General features: G+C 39.7%; 1 protein-coding gene and 1 pseudogene across 2 annotated transcripts in view; both read left to right on the top strand.

The window, feature by feature from the left end:
* The window catches only part of LOC308632773 (centromere protein I-like), a 358,828-nt pseudogene that overhangs the window by 56,938 nt on the left and 279,117 nt on the right, over positions 1-22,773 (top strand). The window lies entirely within an intron of this gene.
* Positions 4,140-11,279, top strand: LOC308632406 (uncharacterized protein C2orf78-like; the record flags this gene model as incomplete). Its single annotated transcript, XM_081264491.1, is given in 7 exon segments — positions 4,140-4,146; positions 7,839-7,855; positions 7,857-7,896; positions 7,899-8,176; positions 8,179-8,596; positions 9,393-10,608; positions 10,610-11,279. Coding segments are annotated over 7 exon segments (2,646 nt in total).

Genomic DNA, 22,773 nt, shown 5'->3' with positions numbered 1-22,773 from the left:
CATTTCAAGTCTTTAAGAATACCAAAAAGAGAATATGGAGAAAACATGGAAGGGCATCAGGTATAGAAGGTATGTGCCCAAGATGAATCTCAGCTATTGTGATCAGCACAAAATGCAGGGATGGGATTGTCCCTGGGACAATACCCTCAATATAAAAACTGAGGGTTTAGGTCAGGGGAGGACTTGATGCTAAGTTCCAGAGTGTTGGACTAAAGCTCTTTAGTACTTCTGACCACATTTTAGCCTTGTTTTAGAGTCTATGATGATGCTGAGACTACAAGCTGCAATTGAATTATGAAGAGAAAATATTTATCAGGCCTGGAGACCAGGAGAGGAAAACAGCATTTGCCTAACTATAAGTGTATATTGGACCTGAATATTTTAGGATGTACAAATTCTATTGCTCTCAGAAATCATCTTACCATATGCTATAAAGTTTGATCTGGAATGTCCCTAAAAGCTTAGTCTCCAGCTTGCCACTAGTGGGAAATGGTGGAACATTTAAGAGGTGGGGCCTAAACCAGGCACAATATTATATGTCTATAATCTCAGCTAACTGTGAGGATGAGAAGAATGATCTCAGATTCCAGCCCAGCATGAGCACCTGAGCAAGACCCTGTCTCAAAATAAGATTTTAAAAGAGTAGCTGGTGATAGCGCAGAGTGATCCTGGATTCACCCCCAGCACTGGAAAAAAGGGGGGTGTCTAGTAGGAGATCTTTTGGTCATCGAGGACCTAGGCTTCAAGGGGACAATGGGGCACAATACCTCATCTTCCCCACCCTTCTCTCTCCCTTCCATCCCGATCATGAGGTAAGCAGCTTGTTCCACCATGCACTCCCTTCCATGATGTGCTGCTTTGCCACAAGCCCAAACGCAACACAGCCAACTGACTATGAACTGAAACCTCCAAAGCTGTGAACCCAAATAAATCCTTTCTCTTTATAAGGTGATTATGTCAGGTGTTTTTTTTTTTTTTTTTTAGTAACAGAAAGCTAAGTAATATACCACATAACAACCAGTCTCACACCTACCACCTTAACCTGTAGTACCTAAGGATTCCCTGAATTCTATAAGAACACAGGGCATGGTCAGGCTTGCAGATACTTATTATATGTTCTTAGTCTCATCTTACATACCAGTTTTACAAAAGTAAGTTATCTAAAGTATGAACCTGAGCTAAATACAATAAAAAGAACCTTGAAAAACTTTACATAGTTCCAGCTATATATTTACATTGAAAACCTTCCACAATTCCTTCTAAAGTAAGAATTATCCCACATACAACCATCAAAAAATCATATTTCATAATAAGCAGTGGAAGAGATGGGAAAATACACCTATTAATGCAATATTTTATCTTTATTATGAGTTTTATATATGAGTATTTATCCTTTATATGAAATTGTCTTCCTCTGGGCTCTGATATCTTGAGTTGCACACTATCTACTCACTGGATCTAGAGGAGTACCCAGAGAGATCCATCCAGGCTTCCATAAAAGATTACCACCAAGGAAAATCATTAAATCCATAGATTGATTTACTCCGCCAAACCAGCTCAGTCCATATATAAATATAAATCATTAGCAACATAGGCCTGACATACTTCATTCCACTTACAGGAGAAGTTAGTAAAATAAGCACTTTACAGGGGTCAAAAGCAAAAGTAATCTAGGTCAAGTTGGGCTGAATACCAGCACATTTAATCCTGAGTGTATAGTATAGCTTACAGAAATGCTATTTCCACATGCATTTCTTTAATTTCCTCCACAAATACATCAGGTCACATTAATATATGATGCTTCAAACATAAGAAAAACATGCAATATATCTTCCAATATTGGATTCCAAGTGAGTTGAAAATCCAGAGCCTTTAAAAGCTCTCTATAGTTTACACACTAATGAGTGAAAAAATGAGATGATATGACATAAAACAAAATAATATTTAAAATTTTTATGTTCATTATATAGAATTCATGGCAGTTTCTGGACCTTGTACCTAGCTACATATATATATATATTGTCTATTACATATTTTTAAATTTATATTATAGGCACTGCGGCACAACCTGTAATACCAGAAAGTCACGAGGCTCGCAAGTTCAAGAGCAGCCAGAGCAACATAGCAAGGCCTTAATCAACTTAGCGAGACTCTGTCTCAAAATGAAAACTGAAAAGGGCTGAGGATGTGAAACAATAGTAAATTGCCCCTGGTTTAAAGTCCCAGGATCCCTCCCATAAAAACTTACATCGTCTACTTAACTAGCACAAAATGAGACCAAAGAGTGCTGACGTGTTTCTTACAAAAAAATTAATGTTAACCTCTTTTTTATTTACCCTCACTTTCCTTCTATTCTCCTAATGTTGTCTTCTAAGGATTCTCCTGGCCTTCCACCCAAGCATGCCAGACAAAGAATGTGAGTAGCCCAAGATTCTACAGTGGCTGTTTGCAAGGGAGAGGAAGTCACAGTAACTGCCACACTGGATTCACTTTACATAAAAAGACAGAAAGGATCCTCAGTGCCTCTTACAAATGAAAGAGCCTGATGGCAGGATGTCCACATGATCCAGGGAGCTGTGCACAGGAAATTATGGCTGAAAGAATTACAACCAAATTATAGAACAGGGAAATTTTATGGAGAGCTGGGTCTTCCCCCTCTTGAGTGTTTGCTTCCATTGTTCAGAGTATATTTTTCAAAGAATTAGGTCACAGAAAAGAAGAGCCCTCTTCTGTAAGTTGGAAGAAGGTAATATTGATGAGTATATGAATGCAAAAATCAAAGCTTGTCCATGAAAGAATGTCTACAATGAAGAGGGGTGGGCGAAGGAGAGCAGAAGAGTTACAAGTCCCACCTGGCCCATCCCAGCCCAAAGACAGTAGGATTCAAGGAGAAACTAAAAGAGAACCTTGACCACATTACTCACTACAGGATGTACTCGAAGAACGTTACCATACTCTTTAGCTACGAAAGGGCTCTTTAGTGCTGAGGTTGTGACTCAGTGGTAGTGGGATCACCTAGCATGTGTGAGGCACAGGGTTTGATCCTCAGTACCACATAAAAATAAAAGAATAAAATAAAAGTTTTGCATGTATCTAAGACTAAAAAAAAAAGCTCTTTTTTTAAAAAAAATTTTTTAGTTGTTGATGGACATTTATTTATTTATATGTGATCCTGAGAATTAAATCCAGTGTCTCACATATGCTAGGCAAGTGTTGTACTACTGAGCCACCACCCCAGCCCAATAAAAGCTTTTGAATCTCTTTCTTTCATCCTTAAAAGTAGCAGTAAGTTTACTACTCAGATCAACTTCTATGGTTCCAGAACAACTACACTTACTTGCTTACCCTACATGTCTCTTTCTTCCATATCCACGGATATTAACTGTACAGGTAATATAAAATTATTATATACATACTATTATGTTCACACTACTAAATACATACTAAGACCTACTATGATGTGAAACATAATATATAGCATATGAATAATTTTTAATCAACATTAAGAAAGAACAATGAGAGCTTGTGTTGTGGCGCAGCGGTAGACCACTTGCCTAGAACATTCGAGCCCCTACATATGATACTCAGAACCACATAAAAATTACAAAACTATTGTGTCCAACTAAAAAATAAATATTAAAAAAAGATAGAACAATGAAATAATTCCCAGAAAACAAAAGTATAGTGAAAATGGGTCTACCGTGTGCCTCTTGCAGGGTTTCACCAGTTCAGAGAGCCATTTAGCTTCTATTATACCTCTCCTGTCACCTTCTCCACCCAATCAACTCTCTTGTCATTTTCCCCACCCAATCCCACCTTCTCCTTGGGAGTCTGACCACCCTATTGGCTACTTCATACCTTTAAACGGCCAGTTTTGTGACATCATTCTTCCACCAAACATACTGCCACCTGCTAGAATCTTAGGCTTGCCATGCAGTTGTAAACAAATTTGGATCATCGCAAGTGATCAGTGACCAGTAACCAGTCATCAGAGTGGCCAGTGGCCAGTGGCCAGTAAACAGTGACCAGTGAACTCCATACTGGGAAACACGCATTCTCTAGCCTCAGCCGCCCACACATCCTCTGGGGTGGTCTCCTCATCCTTTGTATCTGCAATTGATATGACCTCTTCTCTGACCATGTCAGGTGAGTAAAGAAACTTTTTAAAGTATTTCATTAGACTTTGCCTAAATTTACTAATAGAGTCTGAAGAGCTTAGAATAATAGGGGAACAGATGGAACTAGAAATCTGGACACCTAATTTCACTTTTGACTTTGACATATTCTAGGTATGGAACTGTGAACCATCTTGTACTCTCTCACAAAATCTGTTTCCTCATCTGCTACAGGAGGATAACACACTGGTCCCTTTCTTCTCTAATATTGAGTCTTGAGGGGCATGTTTTTACAGAGGGAAATCAGATTTTGGGGGTGTGTTTGTTTCAACTGAAAGAGAGAAATCCTAGGTGGGGTAGAATCCAAGAGGTTTGCTCTGTAACAGTATCACTCTACCAAGAATTCCAATTCAGTATTTCAAATTTTGACTGTGCTATTAAGAAAAGGGACATTCACATATTTGGGAGTTTTCTATTTAAACTAGGTGAAAAGAGAAATAGGCAGAGGGGAGCAGGAGGACAGGGCTGTAAGAAGGCAGATGTTCTCGGGAAGCAATTTTGTGACTATTAGGGACCAAGCAACAGGAACTCTCTGGAGAAGAAAATATAAGAGGGAGAAGAAAATGTCAGAAGAACAGAGATGAAGAGCATGATGTTCTCAAGAAAAAAGAGGTTGGTTGGGATGGATGTGAAAGAGAAGCAAAGATTTTAAATCAACGCAGAGAGTATAGAGTGAAATCTTAAGTGAGGCTGTTTTAGAGAATGTTGAGGTTCATGGACTAGCAAGGAAACTAAGGTTAGAATTAGGGTACCACTGGGGAAAGCAGTTTATTAGGAAAGTCACATTTGGATGTTTGGTGTTTGTTTTTTTTTGTGGCCCCTTTGAACACAGATGACTTTGACTCTTTGAACATGAACATTTAAGAAGTATGTTTTAAAAATGAGTCTTCCTTGAAGAGTTCTTTTAAAACATATCTATGCTAAAATGACTGTTATTCAATACATACTTGTTGAATGAATTGTTAGCAAATAATAATAATATTATACAAAAAATATATATATACAAAAAAATAATATACAAAAAAATGACTCTTCCTCCAAACATGCTAAGGAAAGTGGTTCTAGACAGAGCTGGGGATAAGCATTTTCCATGTTCTATTTTGTTCTGATTTTTAAACTACAGGGATTTCTAAAAACTGTTTTGTCCAAACCTGCATCAGAAGGACACATTCCTTTGTGTGATATAATCTGTCAAGTCGGAGCTGTTTTTCATCTTTACAAGCGTTTTCTTTCTAAAACAGACTATATACAGATAGTCATTGATGATTTCTAAATCTAATAATCAAAAGAAACAACTATATAATAATAAAAATTCAAGCTCACACCCTAATTCCAAGTTTATTTAAGTAATTATGTAAAGACTTTTTGTTTTGTCTACATTTCAAATAATTGTTTGGGGCTGGGGAGTAGGGTAGCTCAAACATTTTTGTTTTAATTTTGTATTAATATAAAGGGAGAAGAAAATGTCAGAATAAAAGACAAAATTTGTTTTAATTTTCTTTTTTTATTATAGTGGTGATGGTTTTCTCAGACTACAAGGACAAGATTTACCTTTAAATATGCTTATACACTAGGCTTCCATGATTTTGTTAAAGCATTTTTTCTGTTATTTTATAACTGAAATGACTATCAGAGAATGTGTTTATATTAATTGAAATATCTACCTAGTGGAATTAATGTCTTTTATTTGGTGTGGGTAATCGTTAGAGGAAGGTAAACAAGCACAGTAATGAAATTACTTTACACTTACTGTTTTTTTCTCTAGTATGTACAAAATTTCTTGCTTCCTTAGTTCTGTCCTCCTTCCCTTCTTCTTTCCCTCACTCCCTCCATTTCTCTCTCTCTTTCCCTCCCTGCCTTGCTCCTTGTTCCTTGGTTCCTTCCTCTCATTCAATCTTTCTTTCTTCCTTTCTTCTCTTCTTTCCAGTTCTGAGGATTTAACACAGGGTCTCATGCATTATAGGAAAGCATGCCACCACAAGCTATATCTCCAGCACAATTTATTTGGTTTCTCAGATAGGATCTTGATGAATTGCCCAGAGTGACTCTGAATTCCTGGTTTCCTGGAATCCCACTGCCTCAGGCTCCCAAGTGCTGGGACCAGAGGCCCACCACACCATGTCCAGATTCAAGTGGGTTTTGGCTTCGGTTTTCGCTTTTCCACATGGCTACCCATCTGTAAACTTTTACCTAATTTTGAGGCTTATTATAAACATTTTGGATATAGATTCTCTGTCTATATGTACTGGTGGAAAATTCACTCAAAATCACGTCCAATAGTGGCCTGTGTTTTGATTAACTGTATTCACTAAAATCCAAGAGACATATTCACTTTCCTAATATTGTATGCATGATAACAGACCTTCATTTCTTAGCAAATTTGCTATGCACTCCCTTTTTCTACATATCCACAAGTTCATTACTATCTAGTCATTCCTTTTAGTTCTGTGCTATTTTCTATTTTTGCTTCTATCTTTCCAGATCATACAGTATCTCTCCCAATATGAAACTTTTTTGTAATATTTATTTATTAGTTGTAATTCTACCCAATACCTTTATTTCATTTATTTTTACGTGGTGCTGAGGATTGAACCCAGGGCCTTGCATGTGCTATGCAAGTGGTCTAACACTGAGCCACAAACCCAACACCCATATGAATCTTATGTAATATGTCACTTTTATTCATCCATGAATTATCACTGTTGGTGTTGTTATAACGACACTAAAGATGAGTAACCTGAAACTCAGAAAGTTTCAATTTTTTTCAAGAATCATTTCTTGAGAAACTTACTTTCAGGTAGTCATTTTCTTTTTTTCTTTTTTCTTTTAAAGAGAGAGTGAGAGAGGGGGGAGAGAGAGAGAGAGAGAGAGAGAGAGAGAGAGAGAGAGAATTTTTAATATTTATTTTTTAGTTCTCGCGGACACAACATCTTTGTTGGTATGTGGTGCTGAGGATCGAACCTGGGCCGCACGCATGCCAGGCGAGCGCGCTACCGCTTGAGCCACATCCCCAGCCCAATCAGGTAGTCATTTTCATGTAGCATCAGCACATAGGCTTGAAGAGGGAAAAGAATGATGCTTAAATTATCATTTGGATGGTAAAACTGAGCTCTAGGAAATCTCATGTGACCTACACAAGCAAAGTGCACAAGCAAAGTGCACTTTAGTATGAACAGGGAAAAAACAAACTTCTGTTTCTCCAGACTTTGGTCTTTGGAACAAGAGTCCTGGCCAGGGAGTAGGTTTCCATAACCTGTTGCTGATTTTGAACAAGTCGATCTCACTTCCCTGACCCTTGGTGTACTCATTTGCTAACTGGTAATGTTGGGGTTTTCTCTGAGTTCGAAAATGCTTCAGTTCTAGGGAAAATTCATGAGTCAACACTAGTGCAGGCTCAAAGGAAAGGTTGGACAGGTAGAAGGATGCTTTTAGGGAACAATGTGTGAAGCAGACCACTTGGGATTTCTGTGCACAATTTGAGAGAAAAAGCAGGAAATCAGAAGAGTACTTTCAGCTATCCTGAATGGAGTTATTTGGGGTCTCTCAATGATTATTGGTATGAGGGCCTTCCTGACTACTACAATATTAAGATGACATTGTTCCTCGAATATCATAAGAATCTGCCTGCCTCATCAATATTTCACCACCCTCTTCTTCCTACAGAAAATTTCCAAAATTCTTTTTTTACATGGAACTGCACATTCTCTGCAGCTCTCTCTTCCTGTGTGACCAACGCAGCTTCCCTGACAGGAAGTGTCTGCAACTTCTCCACAGCCTCTGCTCCAGCTGCCACTTCAGCATGGTTACTGCCCTCAACCTGTGGCACCTCCTTCCAGCCACTCATGGGCATTGCCTACATTTATCAACATGCAAGCACATCCATGGTGTCTGGGGTTACTGGCCAGAACCAGATTCCCATGGCACCTGCCTCCTACCCAAGTATTTCTGAGTGGTATATGCCAGGAAGTGCTGAAAAGAGCTCATCTACACTCGGGGACTTTAATCTGTCACTGACCAGAACACAGCAGATTCTTCCCCGTCTATGATATCCCAGTATGACAAAACTTCTGAATCCAATATCATGATCCCTGGGTATCCACAACTATCTGCTAGGCTTGTCCAGGTGACACTAACTCAGATTCCAAATCAGGGACATAGCCTCTCATTACCCCACCAAGAAGGAAGCCAGATCTACTACTATGATCAAAACACTCTGGGGACTCTGCTCTCTGGAGAACATGGCCCCTGCCTGCAGTCCTATGGCTCTGTGCCATATGCAGGAAGTAGTGCCGCTGCCCCTCAACCAGAAATGGTGACAGTGCTGAAGGAAGTTCAGCCCACAAATGTCCTACCATCAGTCCCTACACCTGTGACCTACTACTCTGTGTCCACTCAAAGTATAGAAGGAACACATTTTCAAGGTGAGTACAAACAGCAAGAAGGGGAAGGAATAAGATTACCATTCGAAAGGATGGTCCAGTTTTCCGCTGTGATCCCAAGATCCCCAGAATTTTAGTCTTGAGATTTTAACAAAAAAACTTGTTCAGCAGTCCTCATTTTCAGACTTGTAAGATAAGCATGCAGGAAAGCATTAATGGCCTTCCATGCTATTAAGACACCTCTAGGAGCACACAGAAGGAAGCCGCTGTTCACTATTTTTGCACTCAGTCCAGCTACACATCCACACTATAAATATATTTCCCTAATTTTACTTTGGTTTAGAAAAATACATCAACACATATCAGGGGGTGACACTTTAATTGTTCCTTAATTGACTGCAGGATTTAACCTCTATATGTAGAGATGCTGTCCAAAGCAGGAGTCCAAAACCCCCTACCATTCACATTGATTTCATGAGCAACAGCTCCACCTTCTCCTAGTTCATGGTGTTAAGTGTTCTTACATTCTGGGGAGAGTGGAGAGAATTGAGGGGCCCCTATATGAGATCGAAAGACTTCATAAAACAGTTTTTCTGTATTTCCCACAGAGGAGACAAGTGCTGTAGCAGAAACACATGCTGCCATGGTGATGGACCAGACCAAAAGTAAGGCTACAAGGGATCACCTGTAACTAACGTGGAACTCTTAACAGATACCTGTCAGTGGTCCTTAAAAAGAGCTAATGGAAATGCTTTCTCCAAAGTAGGTGGTTTCCCTGAATAGTGTGTAGCTGGGAAGGGGAGCATCCTACTTACCATCGTCCTTGATTCCTTTGCAGGGATGGAAACTTCCCTAGGGATGGAGGCTTCCTTGGGATTGCAACTTCCCAAACAGACATTTTGTCCGCCACCACCGCCAGAAATCCCATATGGCTGCAAAAACAGAAAAAGCCAAATAATTGAGAGAAACTCACAATCTGAACTTGGGGACATTTCCATAAAAACTCCAGTCCAGAGTTCTACTGATTTCTTGGCATTGCCCCCAAATCAAAGCCAGGAACAAACAGAGATTAAGAATTTGTGTGAGATTAACACTATGCTCTCAGAGCCGCTGGATGCCTACCAGATTGCCATGGAGAACCAGGATCCTCCACTACTCCCTTTAGACATCCCTGAAATCCACCAGCTTCTGGCCTCCATTGGTCCTCTGGACCAAGAGGAGAAGCCACATTCTGAAAATATCCATCTAGAAAGGAAAGGCCTGAGTCTTGAGGACCAAGGCACACTTGAAAATGAGATTGAATTTAGCAGTGGTTTTGCAGACCTCACTGCACTTCTGGGAGATATTCACCTTCCTGAGCTTTTCAGTTCCTTGAAAGACTTTGACCAACCAGAAAGTCCCACAATAACAAAATCCAATGATACCAGAGCCATCATGGTGAATCAGGGGCAGGAAATCACAAGTGCCATAAAGGGTCCTAGTGATCCAGTGAGGAACAACAAACATAAAACCTCAGAGTGTCCTGAAGGAACTCCTCAGGCCAAAATGCAGCCAAGGGTCCTAGAGTGTGAATTAGGAGAAGTTGCTCACAGGGATGCAGACAGTAGTAGGGCCCCTGTGCACACAGCCAAGCACTCTAACAGCAAAACTCAGAAAGCTGCATCCTGCAGGAACAGCAAGGCTAAGAGGACCAGAGAAACCAACTCCAGGAAAGCCGAGGAGAGGAAGAAGCCAGATAACGAAGTCAAGGCAGAAGAGAAGCCAACTGTGCCCAAACTAAAGCGGAAGAGGAACCAACCTGAGCTTTGCCAAGAGACCTTTAAAAAGCCTCGGAGCTGTCTTGGCATGCACATGCTGGAGTCGGTGCAGGTTTTCCACGCACTGGGGAAGAAGAATGATAAGAAAACTGGGCTCTCTTCCTTCCGGGCCCCGGGAAACTCAGGCAGTACCCAAGACCCCCGTCCATGCCCAGCTATGAAACCATGGCAGGTGGTTAAGGGTCCTGAGAAATCACAAGTCAAAGCCCAGAATCCAGATATCAGCGCTGAAAGAGAGTCCCTCTTCAGCAATTTATGAGCCTCCACCACCTGGGAAGGTTAAATTGGTACCTTTGCCTTTTTTGACCCAGGAGAAACCTCTACCTCGACCAGTAATCAACCGGAGGCCACAGTCTCTGGCCTCACGGAGACCTACTGTGGCTTATCCTGCCCAGCCTAGTCCCGCTAGCTCAGCTCAACCCATGGCAGTCAACCAATCCCAACCAGCTACTGCCAACCCACCTAGGATGCATCCTGCCAAGCCAGCTCAGCCCATTTTGCCCCATGCCATTCAGTCAGGTGTGACCACTTCTACCCAGCCTAGTGCCCCTCGGTCTGCTGCTTCTGGGCCTGCACCCTACAAAACATCATCTTGCACATCTCTCCAGCGGCAATCCCTTCCCACTGTTGGGACCAAGCCCCAGTCACTACCTCCCAAGCCTCAAAACCAATATCTCCTCAAAGACTTTGCCTTACAACCAATTCCATGGAGGAAACCCAATGTTCCTGGGCAAGTACTATCAACTCCCATCACCAAACAGCAGAGGCCAGAGCGGGAAGCCATGAAGAAGAAGGCTCAACAAGAGCGTGAGAATGCTGCCAAGTACACTGCTTTGGGGAGAGTGCAGTGTTTCATTGAGAGGGAAAGAGAGATGGAGATTTCTCGCTACTATGGCTACATAATGTAAGAGCTGCTGAGATCAGTGGTGCCACTTAGGGAACAAATCGTTTTCCACATGTATATAGATAGAGAGATACACATTTATTTATTCTCAGATGCTTTCAAAGTTTAATAAAAATGTAATATAATTCCCTAACACATAATAAAAAGGCCTTCTGGTACCACTGAGAATTGATAGAAAATAAAGAGGCCTTTGGGTACTACATGGGTACCAAATAGTGCTGCACATATATACATAGATAGATGGATACAAAATTATTCATTTAGACACAGTTCAAAATGTAATATAGTTGAATACAGAAATGCTATAAGATTGATTAATATGTAAATAATAGAGAGGCTTTATGGTATCATTTGAATACCAAATAGGTTTCTACATATATAGAGTTACATAGATACAAAGTTATACACTGATACATTTTTAAGTGTTAAGATAGTTGAATAAAGATATGTAATAGAATAGTTTGAGAGATAAGTAATAGACTTTTTGATATGCTTGGGGATTACATAGTTTTCTATGCCGCAGTCTTGGCTGGGCACAGAATCACGAGCCACCACACAGCTTTGTAGATTCAAACAGCAATTCTTTATTCCCGAACTCACACCGGCCTCCACACACGTTCTGGGGCAATCCCAGTTCTGCTGCCACCCAATTCACCTCCTCCACGAGGCTTTTTTCCCAAAATGCTCTCTGAATCTCACGAGAACTCAATGAGAGCTCAGGCAGCAGGAACGCCCTAATTCCAGCAGCAATAATCCTCAACATCGAACTTCCCTAAAATCCAAGGTCTTAAACTGGGAACGCCCTTAATCCAAGGACCAGGATACTTCCTCAAACTGCAGGATACACCCTAATCCTGGATCCACCCTCGTCCTTGGGCAGGGTCACCTAACATGCAATGTCAACAGCGAAATCATTAACATAGGGTACGCTGGCAAGGAAATTTCCTACTTGGTAATGGCCCTCAGCATCTCCCCCCTTCTGATTAATTAAACAACAAGCAATGTGGCTTAAGGACCGTGCCTGGTAGGTTGTCCAATTCAACATATGGTTCTTACCCGTCATGGGAAAACTGACCTTTAGGCGTCAGCCTCCTGTCTTAGGTTGAATCCACTGCAATCAGATCAACCCGTCACTGACTACCGGTCCAGCATTCAGCCATGCTTATGGATAGGCCTATGCACCAGTGGGGGGGTGAGGTTCTTGCCTCACCTCTGTTGGCCCCCAAATTTAGCCTTGGTGCCAGTGGGGGGGTGAGGTTCTTTGCCTCACCTCTGTTGGCCCCCAAATTTTAGACCATCACTAGTAGAAGGGAGGAGGATACAGAAATGCCACGACACCAAGCCAATTGATGGCTCTTTTGGAAAAATTGCGTCACTGGTGACACCATCAGCAAAGATATGCCAGCATTACCACAATTAACATGGGGTGCGCTGGCAAGGAAATTGCATCACTGGTGACACCATCAGCAAAGATATGCCAGCAGTACCATAATTCGCTGCACCAGACGATATTTCACAATGCATGCAACTGATATATAGTCCAGGCAAGTTCTGCAGGCAGTTCAAATCGGAGAAGTCTATCAATATGTCCATTTCCTCCCAAAGTAAATCAAGTCCTTGATTGAGCATTACTTGTTGAGTTATATTCATTGATGCATCAGTTTATACAGTTACTGTGATGGCTATCATAGAAGCTGTAGTTTGGTTTTATCTTAGTCTTCACCGGCACTGGGATGGAGATGGGAATTCTGGCAATGATGCTAAAGAGACATTATCCTGAACAGAATTATTAAATATAATGAAAAGGAAAGGTGAAAGTAAACTAACAGATCTGTTAACCTCCTTAAAAAACAATCCTTAACAGCTGTTTACCTAATTTAAATTAGTAAGCAAACAGATCTGTTAACCACCTTTAAAAACAATCCTTAACAGCTGTTTACCTAATTAAAATTAAAGCATTTAAATCACGTGAATAAAAAAAAAATTCGGATCCATTTTTTCATGAGCGCTCCTCATATATGAAATATGGACATACACACATACAACACATACAACACACATAACATACAACACATAAGACAATAAAGGCCTTGTAGTTTTACCTAGGTGAAATCTCTATTGCAATGTTTAAAAACTCCACAGTCAAAAAATAAAACACAGTCAAAAAATAAAACTGATCAGAAAAACATTAACCTAGGTTTGTATGAGCTCAAAAAATAAAATAGAACTTTACGATGTGGGAAAAATGCAATAATAAAATAGATATTGAAAAAAGCACCGTGGTTAATCACTGTCGCAGATGTAAGAATAGCCAAGCTGGAACTCTGGATATCAGCTGTTATGGATTTGAGTCAAATCATCTTCTTTTTGGTCTGTAGAAATTGCTTTAGTTAGTGTCCAAATCGGCTGCTGTTCTCCCTGTGGAAACAAACAAAAACGGAACCCCGACTCCAGACAATAACTGGATCCGGACCTTTCCATTGTCCTGTTAGAATATCTTTCCAAAGTACCTTAGGCTTATGTACATTTTTCGGATACATACGTCTTTCCGCAGCACTAAGTCCTGATGAATCCAAATTTAAAAGTTTAGAGTAAAAAGGGTTATTTTAAGTTTATCTTTGGGGGATATATACCCCTATAAGATCCTTTTAAATTTAAGTCATTCAAAAGCATTCTGCCTTAGTTTTTAGAATTACTTTAGTCCTTTTAATTTTTTGATGTGGTTTTAAACCATAGTTGTCTTAGCCTCTTGCATTTTCTATCTGAAATACCTTTACTTGACATTTTCAATCTTATTTCTATCTTCTAGTTTTCTTCTAAGGTTTTTATATTTACCCTTAGTTGCTTTTTTCTCTCCTAATTTTCTTTTGTTTCCTATTTTGTGGGTTTAAAATTCTTGTCTTTCTACATCTTTTTATCTTCCTATATCTTTTATCTTTCTACATCTTCTCTTTTTTTTTTACCTTTCTGTACTTCTGTTTTTAAAGTTTTTCACTTCAAATTTTTAATCTTCTTATCTAAATATCTTTTATCTTATTATCTTCCCATTTTCATGGTTTTTTTTTCCCATAATGAAGGCATCTTAACCACCTTCAATTTAACCTTTTAAAGCCTTTTGCAACTTATTTAGACATTTTACAACTTTTTACTTTACCACAAAGATTATCTCATCTCCCTCTTTTTGGTTAAATAAGTAATAGTTTGATGAGTAAAGCAATCTTTTTTCCGCCATGAAGGTATCTCGACCACCTTCAATTTAATCTTTTAAAGCCTTCAATTATCATCTATACTGTACTTTTAAATGTACCTTTTCACCACCTACAGCTTTACTCTTTTAAACGAGGCTTAGATTCTGTTTAAATCGCTTAATGTTAGTTTACATGGCTGCCCTTCAACCAAAGGCTATTTTTTTCTCCATTAAGAAGCTTTGTCTCAATCTGCCATGTACAAATACCTTTTTCTTCTTTCTTCCTTTCTCAAGCTTTTAAATTAAGTCTAGTTTCCTCAAAATCTTTTAAAATGGCATTTTACAACTTTTTACTTTACCACACAGAGATTATCTCATCTAAAAACATTTCTTTTTCCTTTAACCTTTTATATTAAAATATATTTCCACATCTTGAATCCTTTTATATCTTTTTCAACCATTAACCCTTTTTATAAATTCACATTCTGAAACAACCCTTATAAAATTTTTGAATTTAGACAAATTACTCCACTTTAATAAGATGAAATACTTTCATGTTTTTTAAGGTACTATAATATTGTAATTGAAACCCAACTGAAACTTCTTATACTCTTTGTATATAAACTACACGATAGAATCTTAAGACTTAGTAACCTTGTTTCAGCAAAGACACAGACCAAAGCAATATTAAACTTTTTTCCATTTACCAATTTATGAAAACACACATAATGTTTAAATATATTACTTTATGGAACTTAATAAGTAAAGAGCACTTGATTTTATATTTAGTGGTTGATATTTTAACACTTTAGCTTTGTAAATTAATCAGATGTCTGTAAAAACCAAGATCTTAGACAAGTATAGTAAACAGAACTAGCATCTCTTTCTTGTTGAAGAAAAATCCTTCTACAGGATACCATGATGGGCCCATTGATAGACTTAATAACTCGTCTTTAAAAAGCCATGGGCTACATTTTTGTATTGTATCAACATATGCCCTAACTGTTCTTGGTCTCACTGGGGTGCCTCCTTTCTCTAACAATTTCTCTTCCTCGGAGGCGAACAACTTCAAACCTCGAGTCAACCATTTTCCCCAGTTTGCCTGAGAAAGTTCTAGGAACAGGCAACTTGAAACAAAAACAAAATAAATCAAAACAAGAACACATTGTTTTTCGAAATAGTCACCCATTTTTTTGCTCTCCTTCAGGAGCGAGCAAATTCACTTACCCCCAAGCTTCAGACATCCCGCGTACGGGCCACCAAATGCAGCAGTCTTGGCTGGGCACAGAATCACGAGCCACCACACAGCTTTGTAGATTCAAACAGCAATTCTTTATTCCCGAACTCACACCGGCCTCCACACACGTTCTGGGGCAATCCCAGTTCTGCTGCCACCCAATTCACCTCCTCCACGAGGCTTTTTTCCCAAAATGCTCTCTGAATCTCACGAGAACTCAATGAGAGCTCAGGCAGCAGGAACGCCCTAATTCCAGCAGCAATAATCCTCAACATCGAACTTCCCTAAAATCCAAGGTCTTAAACTGGGAACGCCCTTAATCCAAGGACCAGGATACTTCCTCAAACTGCAGGATACACCCTAATCCTGGATCCACCCTCGTCCTTGGGCAGGGTCACCTAACATGCAATGTCAACAGCGAAATCATTAACATAGGGTACGCTGGCAAGGAAATTTCCTACTTGGTAATGGCCCTCAGCATTTCTACACATATGTAGATATAAATTTTTATAATATGTAGATATGTAGGCACAAATTTATTCATTCAAATAAATTTAATACAATTTAATAAAATTGAATGAAGTACTTTAATAGAATTAGTTAATTGGTAAAATAGAGTCCATGTGTTACCACTTGGCTATAAACATTTTTCCTCATAGAGGTATAAATATGTACTCATTCCAATATACTTTTAAGACAATAATGTCGAATAAAGACATGTAGTGGAATTGATTAATAGATAATAAACAGGACTTTTGCGTTAGAATGGCTGTTATGTGTGGTTTTGTTTGGTAGAGGTGGGGATCACAGCCTGCATGAGAAGAAAGTTGGCCAGGAGAACAGGGGTAAAGGCTAGGAATGGGGAAAAGAGGAAGGCATATGATACAGCACTAGGAAGGCAAAAAGAAGAGAGATGTATGGGCTTACTGGAAGAATCAGGAATTGGAAAAATGGCAGACCAATAACACAATGTTTGAAACTTGGGTTAAAATGATAAAAGGTGAATCATGTTGAAAATGGTAGGAGATGGGTTCAGGCAGACCAGAAGAAATGCAAAAATCTCTCAAAAAACTCTCATGCAGAAAGGCATAGGTCTATTGACCTACCTGAAGGCATTTTACAAAATAAGATTCAGGACACATCTCCACCATGTTTGAGTCCCTGAAGATCCTAGCTGGGAAAGGTGGATACAAAACACGGGGACTCTACCAGGGGAGCCGCAAGGGTTCACAGTTATCCTGAGAAAAGCTGATAATCTGGGACTTGGCCTAGTGCACTGCAGCAGCATGAGGCCCACCCAGAACATGGCCTGGAATAAATCACCATTGACTCAACACTCATGCACCAGGGCAGCAGAGAGGCACTACTTGAATTAACCTTCACACACAAGGCCAGTATCACTCTGACACTTTACTAATGATCTACTGCTCTAGGATCAAATTGTATGCAGAGAAGCAAAGCCTCAATCTGAGGCCTGTGTCCTGGAGTCCTCAGTGTTGGTAAGCCAACCTGGCCTGTCCCACAGGCAGCCAACCTGGCTTTCAGAGCACCGCCTAGAGAGGTGGGGTAGAGGGTAGAGGAGAGAGATCACAACTGAAAGGGGGATACATACTGAACTGAGAGTCCTGCCAAGCTCTCCTCCATTGATTCTGGCGCGTGCTGCCTTCAGGGACTATTGCCATCAACGGAAGTTCAGGAGAAAATAAATCAGTTCTTGGCGTCCATCTCAGCCCAATGCAAGCAGAGTGCGCATGCGCAGGGAGCAGCCTGCCAATAGCTGCAGGACCCAGAAGCCCAAGGGTTGGCTGAGGTGTGCAGGCTCTGTGCGAGGTGACAATCCTGGGGCACAGCTGACTCGAGAGAGGGTGAGGTATCCAGTGGGAGGATAGGAAAGAAAAGGAGTGGGGCAAGAAGATGATGGAGGCAGCACACCATGACCATCGAAAGATTAGTACTTTTATATTTTAAATTATTTCTTAAAATAAAATGCACATAAAATTCATCATTAACAAAGTTCATTTTAGGGGCATTAAGTACTTTCACGAGGTTTGTAACCATCTCCACTCTCTAATTCATAACATTTTCATAATCCCCAAAAGAAAACTTTGTCCCTGTTAGAGGTTATTCACATTTTCAACACCCCCTGGCCCCAGCAACCATTAATCCCTCTGGTTTTGCCCTTTCTGGACATTGCATATGAAAGGAATCATACAATATGTGACCTCTTATATTGGGCTTCTTTCGCTTGGAAGACTGTTTTCAAGGATCATCCATGTTGTAAACTGTGAGTCCTTCCTCCCCAGTTAAGACTGCCTATTATCATATTGTATGGATATACTACATTTGTTTATCCATACATCCCTGGTGGGCATTGCATTGTCTTTACTTGTAATTTACATTGATTGAGAATTTTTGGCTCAAAGTTATTCTGCCCTCCCGCCCCCCGTGACATTTCATAAATAATGTCAATAATTTTCTCAAGGGTAAGAACTACCATTTAACTGCACATGTGGGATTTGAACTCTGGCATTCAAAATTTGAAAGTAATATATTCACCTGACAGAACAGTTACAAAGATGCAAAAAGAGTACTCAGCGGAAATCCACCCATTTGCTCCAATTTTCTAGCCACCATCCTCACCACTCTTCCCAAAGGAGACATCACCTTTTTCCAATTTTTGGAGCCGTCCAGAGATATTATTTAACCCCAAAATGTATATATCACAATTACTTGAATAATTTGTCCTACTGATTTGAAATGTCATATTTATGACATATTAATTTCCTATGTGTATTTATTTGCATTCTTCTTTCTGGAATTTGCTTGGATTTCTTGCTTTTCATATTTACTAGGTCTCTGGGATACTTTTAATTATCTGTTTGATTTTTTTAAAAAATTCTTTTCTTTTTAGACATTATCTATTATGTTCATTCACTGTGTTCCCTTTTAGTTCAGTCTTCATTTGTTTTCTACCATATCATCTAATTTCCATTTATGTTGTTGTTTTTTTCTGTTGTGGAACATAAAGTTCAAGTGGATAACTCCATAGCATTAAGTAGATGCACAATGTTGTTCAAGGATTATCCACTATCCAAATCCAAAACTTTAAACCATCTCAAAAAGAAAGCTGTATCCATGATATAATTCCCCATTCCCCTCTCATGGCATACTGTCTCTTAGCTGGTTTTGAGAGTGGGCTACCCTCTGATATGCTCGGTGGGTTCTTTTCTGACTTGTTTTCGTTGTCTGAGAGAATGCTATTCTCCTTTTTGTTAGAATTACTTTATATGGCATTTGGTTTCCTTTTTTTCTTGCTATGCATTTTATGCAAAATTCATTTTCCTTGTAAAAGTACGGTTGAGGATAGTTTCTTATGTGATGGAACAGCAACTTCCACCTCTCCTTCCTCCACCTCTTCTTCTCCCCTCTACTTCTGCCCTCCCCATTCTCCCTCTGTTCTCCTTCTCCTCCTCCTTGAAGTATTAAAAACTGGTGGCTTGGTTTCTAAGTTTTATAGTTGTTACTCACATGGAGGTTTATCTTTGTTTATTGTTCCTCCCAGAAATTTCCTAACACAATGTAAATGCTTTGTAAATAGCTGTTGCACCATATTGATTATACATCCTATAGAACCTATTGTAGGAGATCTACTGCACTCACTTTGGGGTTGGCCAGAACCCCTTTCAGTTTCATCTGCTCTTCTCCTGCTGGCCCAGAGTGCTTTGCAGGAATGCCTGCTGGAGCTTTGAAAGCCTCCTGTCTCCCATTTCCTCTGGTGCAAGTGCTGCTGCCAGGCAGGTCTGGTGCCTCCTGCTGGTGGTTTGCCCTCTCCTCTTGTTCTGAGGTTTCTAGAGAAAACTGTGTTCTCTATTTTTGTGGTAAATGCTACTCCAGGGTTTGGCATTCTTTCATCTATTTCCATGGCCTCTAGGCCAAATGTGTCTCTTTTTCATTTCTTTGTTTTGGGAGACTCCAAACTGCACTGCTGCTTGCATCTTTCTGACATCTCGATGGATAACAATTATTTTTAATTGAGGAAATTGCAGGTTTCAGTTCCCCTTAAGCAGAGCTCTGTTTTCCCCAAACTAGTTAAGACTCTAGGGCACACTGTGAGTCCCCTTTAACTACCATGGCACCTGGTGTCTTTGCATAATGTTTCGAATGAGAAGTTACAACAACAATCTCAGGGTTCATGGGGGAGGGACATCTGGCCACAGGAAAAGGGAGTAGTCTGCGGGACAGGTGGAGAATGGGGACATGGCCTCTACTCCGATGTGTGTTTTTCTTTTCTTTGTATCTACTTTCTAAACATGTATGAAAAGGAATCTCCAATTTGTTCTCCTTCAACTGGTGGAGTGAAATCAGGGAAGGTGATCTGATCTGTGCAAAATTTCCTTTAATTAATGTCATCTTTCCAGTTGCCCAAACCACAATCCTTTGACATCCTATGACTCCTTTCTCTCTCTCTCAATCGCACACTTGGAATTTTAGTATATTTCATCTGCCCTCTCTTCACATCGCATCTAGAACCTATCCACTTCTAACTCCATTCCTCCATTTCTGCTCTAGCATAATCCCTAACCATTTACTACCTTTCTCTACCCATGATAGGGGACACACACATTTTCTATAAAAAGACAGATATGTAGTAAATACATAACTGTGAGCAAGATTGTCTCTGTCTCCACAGCTCCACTCTGCACTTGTAGCATGGACATGGCCATGGAAAACAGGAGAACACATGGACATTAGCTCTGTTTTAATAAAACTTTATTCACAAAAACAGGCTGTACTGCATCACAGACTCTGGCTCTGCCTGATCTACTGCTATGCTCCCCAGACCTCCTGAGCCAACTTGTGTTCCAAGCCTAAAAAACTCTTCTCACATCCTTCAAGCCTCTTCTCAAATTGTACCTTTCCAAGAGTGTTTGTCGGACTACAGTCTTTGAAACTGCAATCACCTCTCAGGGTTTCTCCCTTCCTTCCATCTGATTCCTTTCAACAGGGACCACTTCTCCTATAGTGTTGTGAACCTTTCAATACACTATATAATTTACTTCTTTGTTGTTTTTATGATTTAGACTTTTCATCACTCCCTTTCCAGTCAATTCCTGAAATGTAAGACCCTTGAGGACACAAAATTTTCTCATCTGTGCTGTTCACTTCCATGTGTCCCATGTCTTAAACAGTGTATTGAACATAAGAGGTAATCAATACATGTTTGTTGAATGGCATATACCCAAAGGGCTTAAAACCATCATACTATACTAATGTTGTCATATCCATATTTTATAACAGCTCAATTCACAAAATCTAAGCTATGGAACCAACCTCGGAGCCCTTCAACAGATGAATGGATAAAGAAAATGTTGTATCTATATATAATGGACTATTACTCCATCATAGAAAAGAATGAAATTATGGCATTTGTCAGTAAATGTATGGAACTAGAGAGGCTGTCATACTCAGAGAAATAAGCCAATCCCCCCAAAAAGCCAAAGGTTGAATCCTCTCTCTGAAATGCAGATGCTAACCCAGAATGTTGGGGGTCGGGAGAGGGAAGAATAGAAGTTCATTAGTTTAGAGAAAGAGGAATGAAGTGATGGAAGAAGTTGGGAATAGGAAAGGCAGTAGAATGAACCAGAAGTAAATTTTCTGTGTTCATGTTAGAATACATGATCAATGTAACTGAACCTCACATACAATCACAAGAATAGGAAGTTAGGGATACGTGGATTGGGCAGCTTAGCACTGGGAACAAGAGCTAAAGCTGAGAGACTGAAAAAAAATACAGACCACCAGGGCACTGCTTATTTCTCCAGTTCTGAACTCCTGTTGTACCATCTAGCCTTGAACTTTCATGCTTTACCTCTGACTGCCTAGTGGAAAAGACTTGGTCCCAGAAACAATGGTTTGTTTCTCTTTTTTATGTAAATTTTAATTATTTGTATATGACTCCAGAATGCATTACAATTCTTACTGCATATATAGAGCACAATTTTTCATATCTCTGGTTACATATATAGTATATTCATAGCAATTCATGTCTTCATACATGTACTTTGGATATTAATAATCACCACATTCCACCATCATTAATTACCTCATGTCCCCTCCCTTCCCCTCCAACACCACTACCCTATCTAGTTTGTCTATGCCTCCCATGTTCCCATTTCTATCCCACTATGAATCAGCCTCCTTATATCAAAGAAAACATTTGGCATTTTTTCCTGCAGGGGGGGGGAATTAGATAAATTCCCATAGCATTATCTTCTCTAACTCCATCCATTTACCTGCAAATGCCATGATTTTATTCTCTTTTATTGCTGAGTAATAATCCATTGTGTATATATGCCACCTTTTTTATCCATTTAATTATTAAAGGGCATCTATGTTGGCTCCATAGTTTAGCTGTTGTGATTTTGCTGCTATAAACATTGATGTGGCTGTGTCCCTGTAGTATGCTGTTTTTAAGTCCTTTGGGTATAGACCGAGGAGAGGGACAGCTGGGTCATATGGTGGTTCCATTCCTATTTTTCCAAGAAATCTGCATACTGCTTTCCATATTGGCTGCACAAATTTGCAGTCCCACCAGCAATGTATGAGTGTAACTTTTTACCCATATCCTAACCAACACTTGTTGTTCTTTGTATGCATAATGGTTGCCATTCTGACTGGAGTGAGATGAAATATTAGAGTGGTTTAATTTGCATTTCTCTAATTGGTATCATAGATTCACGACCATAATAGCTAATGAAAGTATCTAGCCTTGAGGCTTTATGCTTCTACCTCGGACTGACTTGTAAAGAAGACTTGGTCAATGGTTGGTTTCTCTTTGTATATCTTGGTTATCACCAAAATTGGCTGTACCATCCATGGAATTGTTTTGGGCACAGTGAGACAACATTGATCTCAGCAATATGTGAACAACTGGGAATATGTATTGAATATCCACTGGGGTCACAAAACAATGTCAGCACTGAGAAAGGAGGTGTAAGCAAGTCAGAAAATCTCCTCTTTCTGGACATCATATTCTAATGGGCAATGAAAGACAATAAACCAACCAAACCATGT

The sequence above is a fragment of the Spermophilus citellus genome, assembly GCF_964194105.1.
Source record: "Spermophilus citellus genome assembly, chromosome: 13".
NCBI lineage: Eukaryota > Metazoa > Chordata > Mammalia > Rodentia > Sciuridae > Spermophilus > Spermophilus citellus.
The sequence above is the reverse complement of the archived record's forward strand: the minus strand, read 5'-3'. Positions and strand labels throughout refer to the sequence as shown.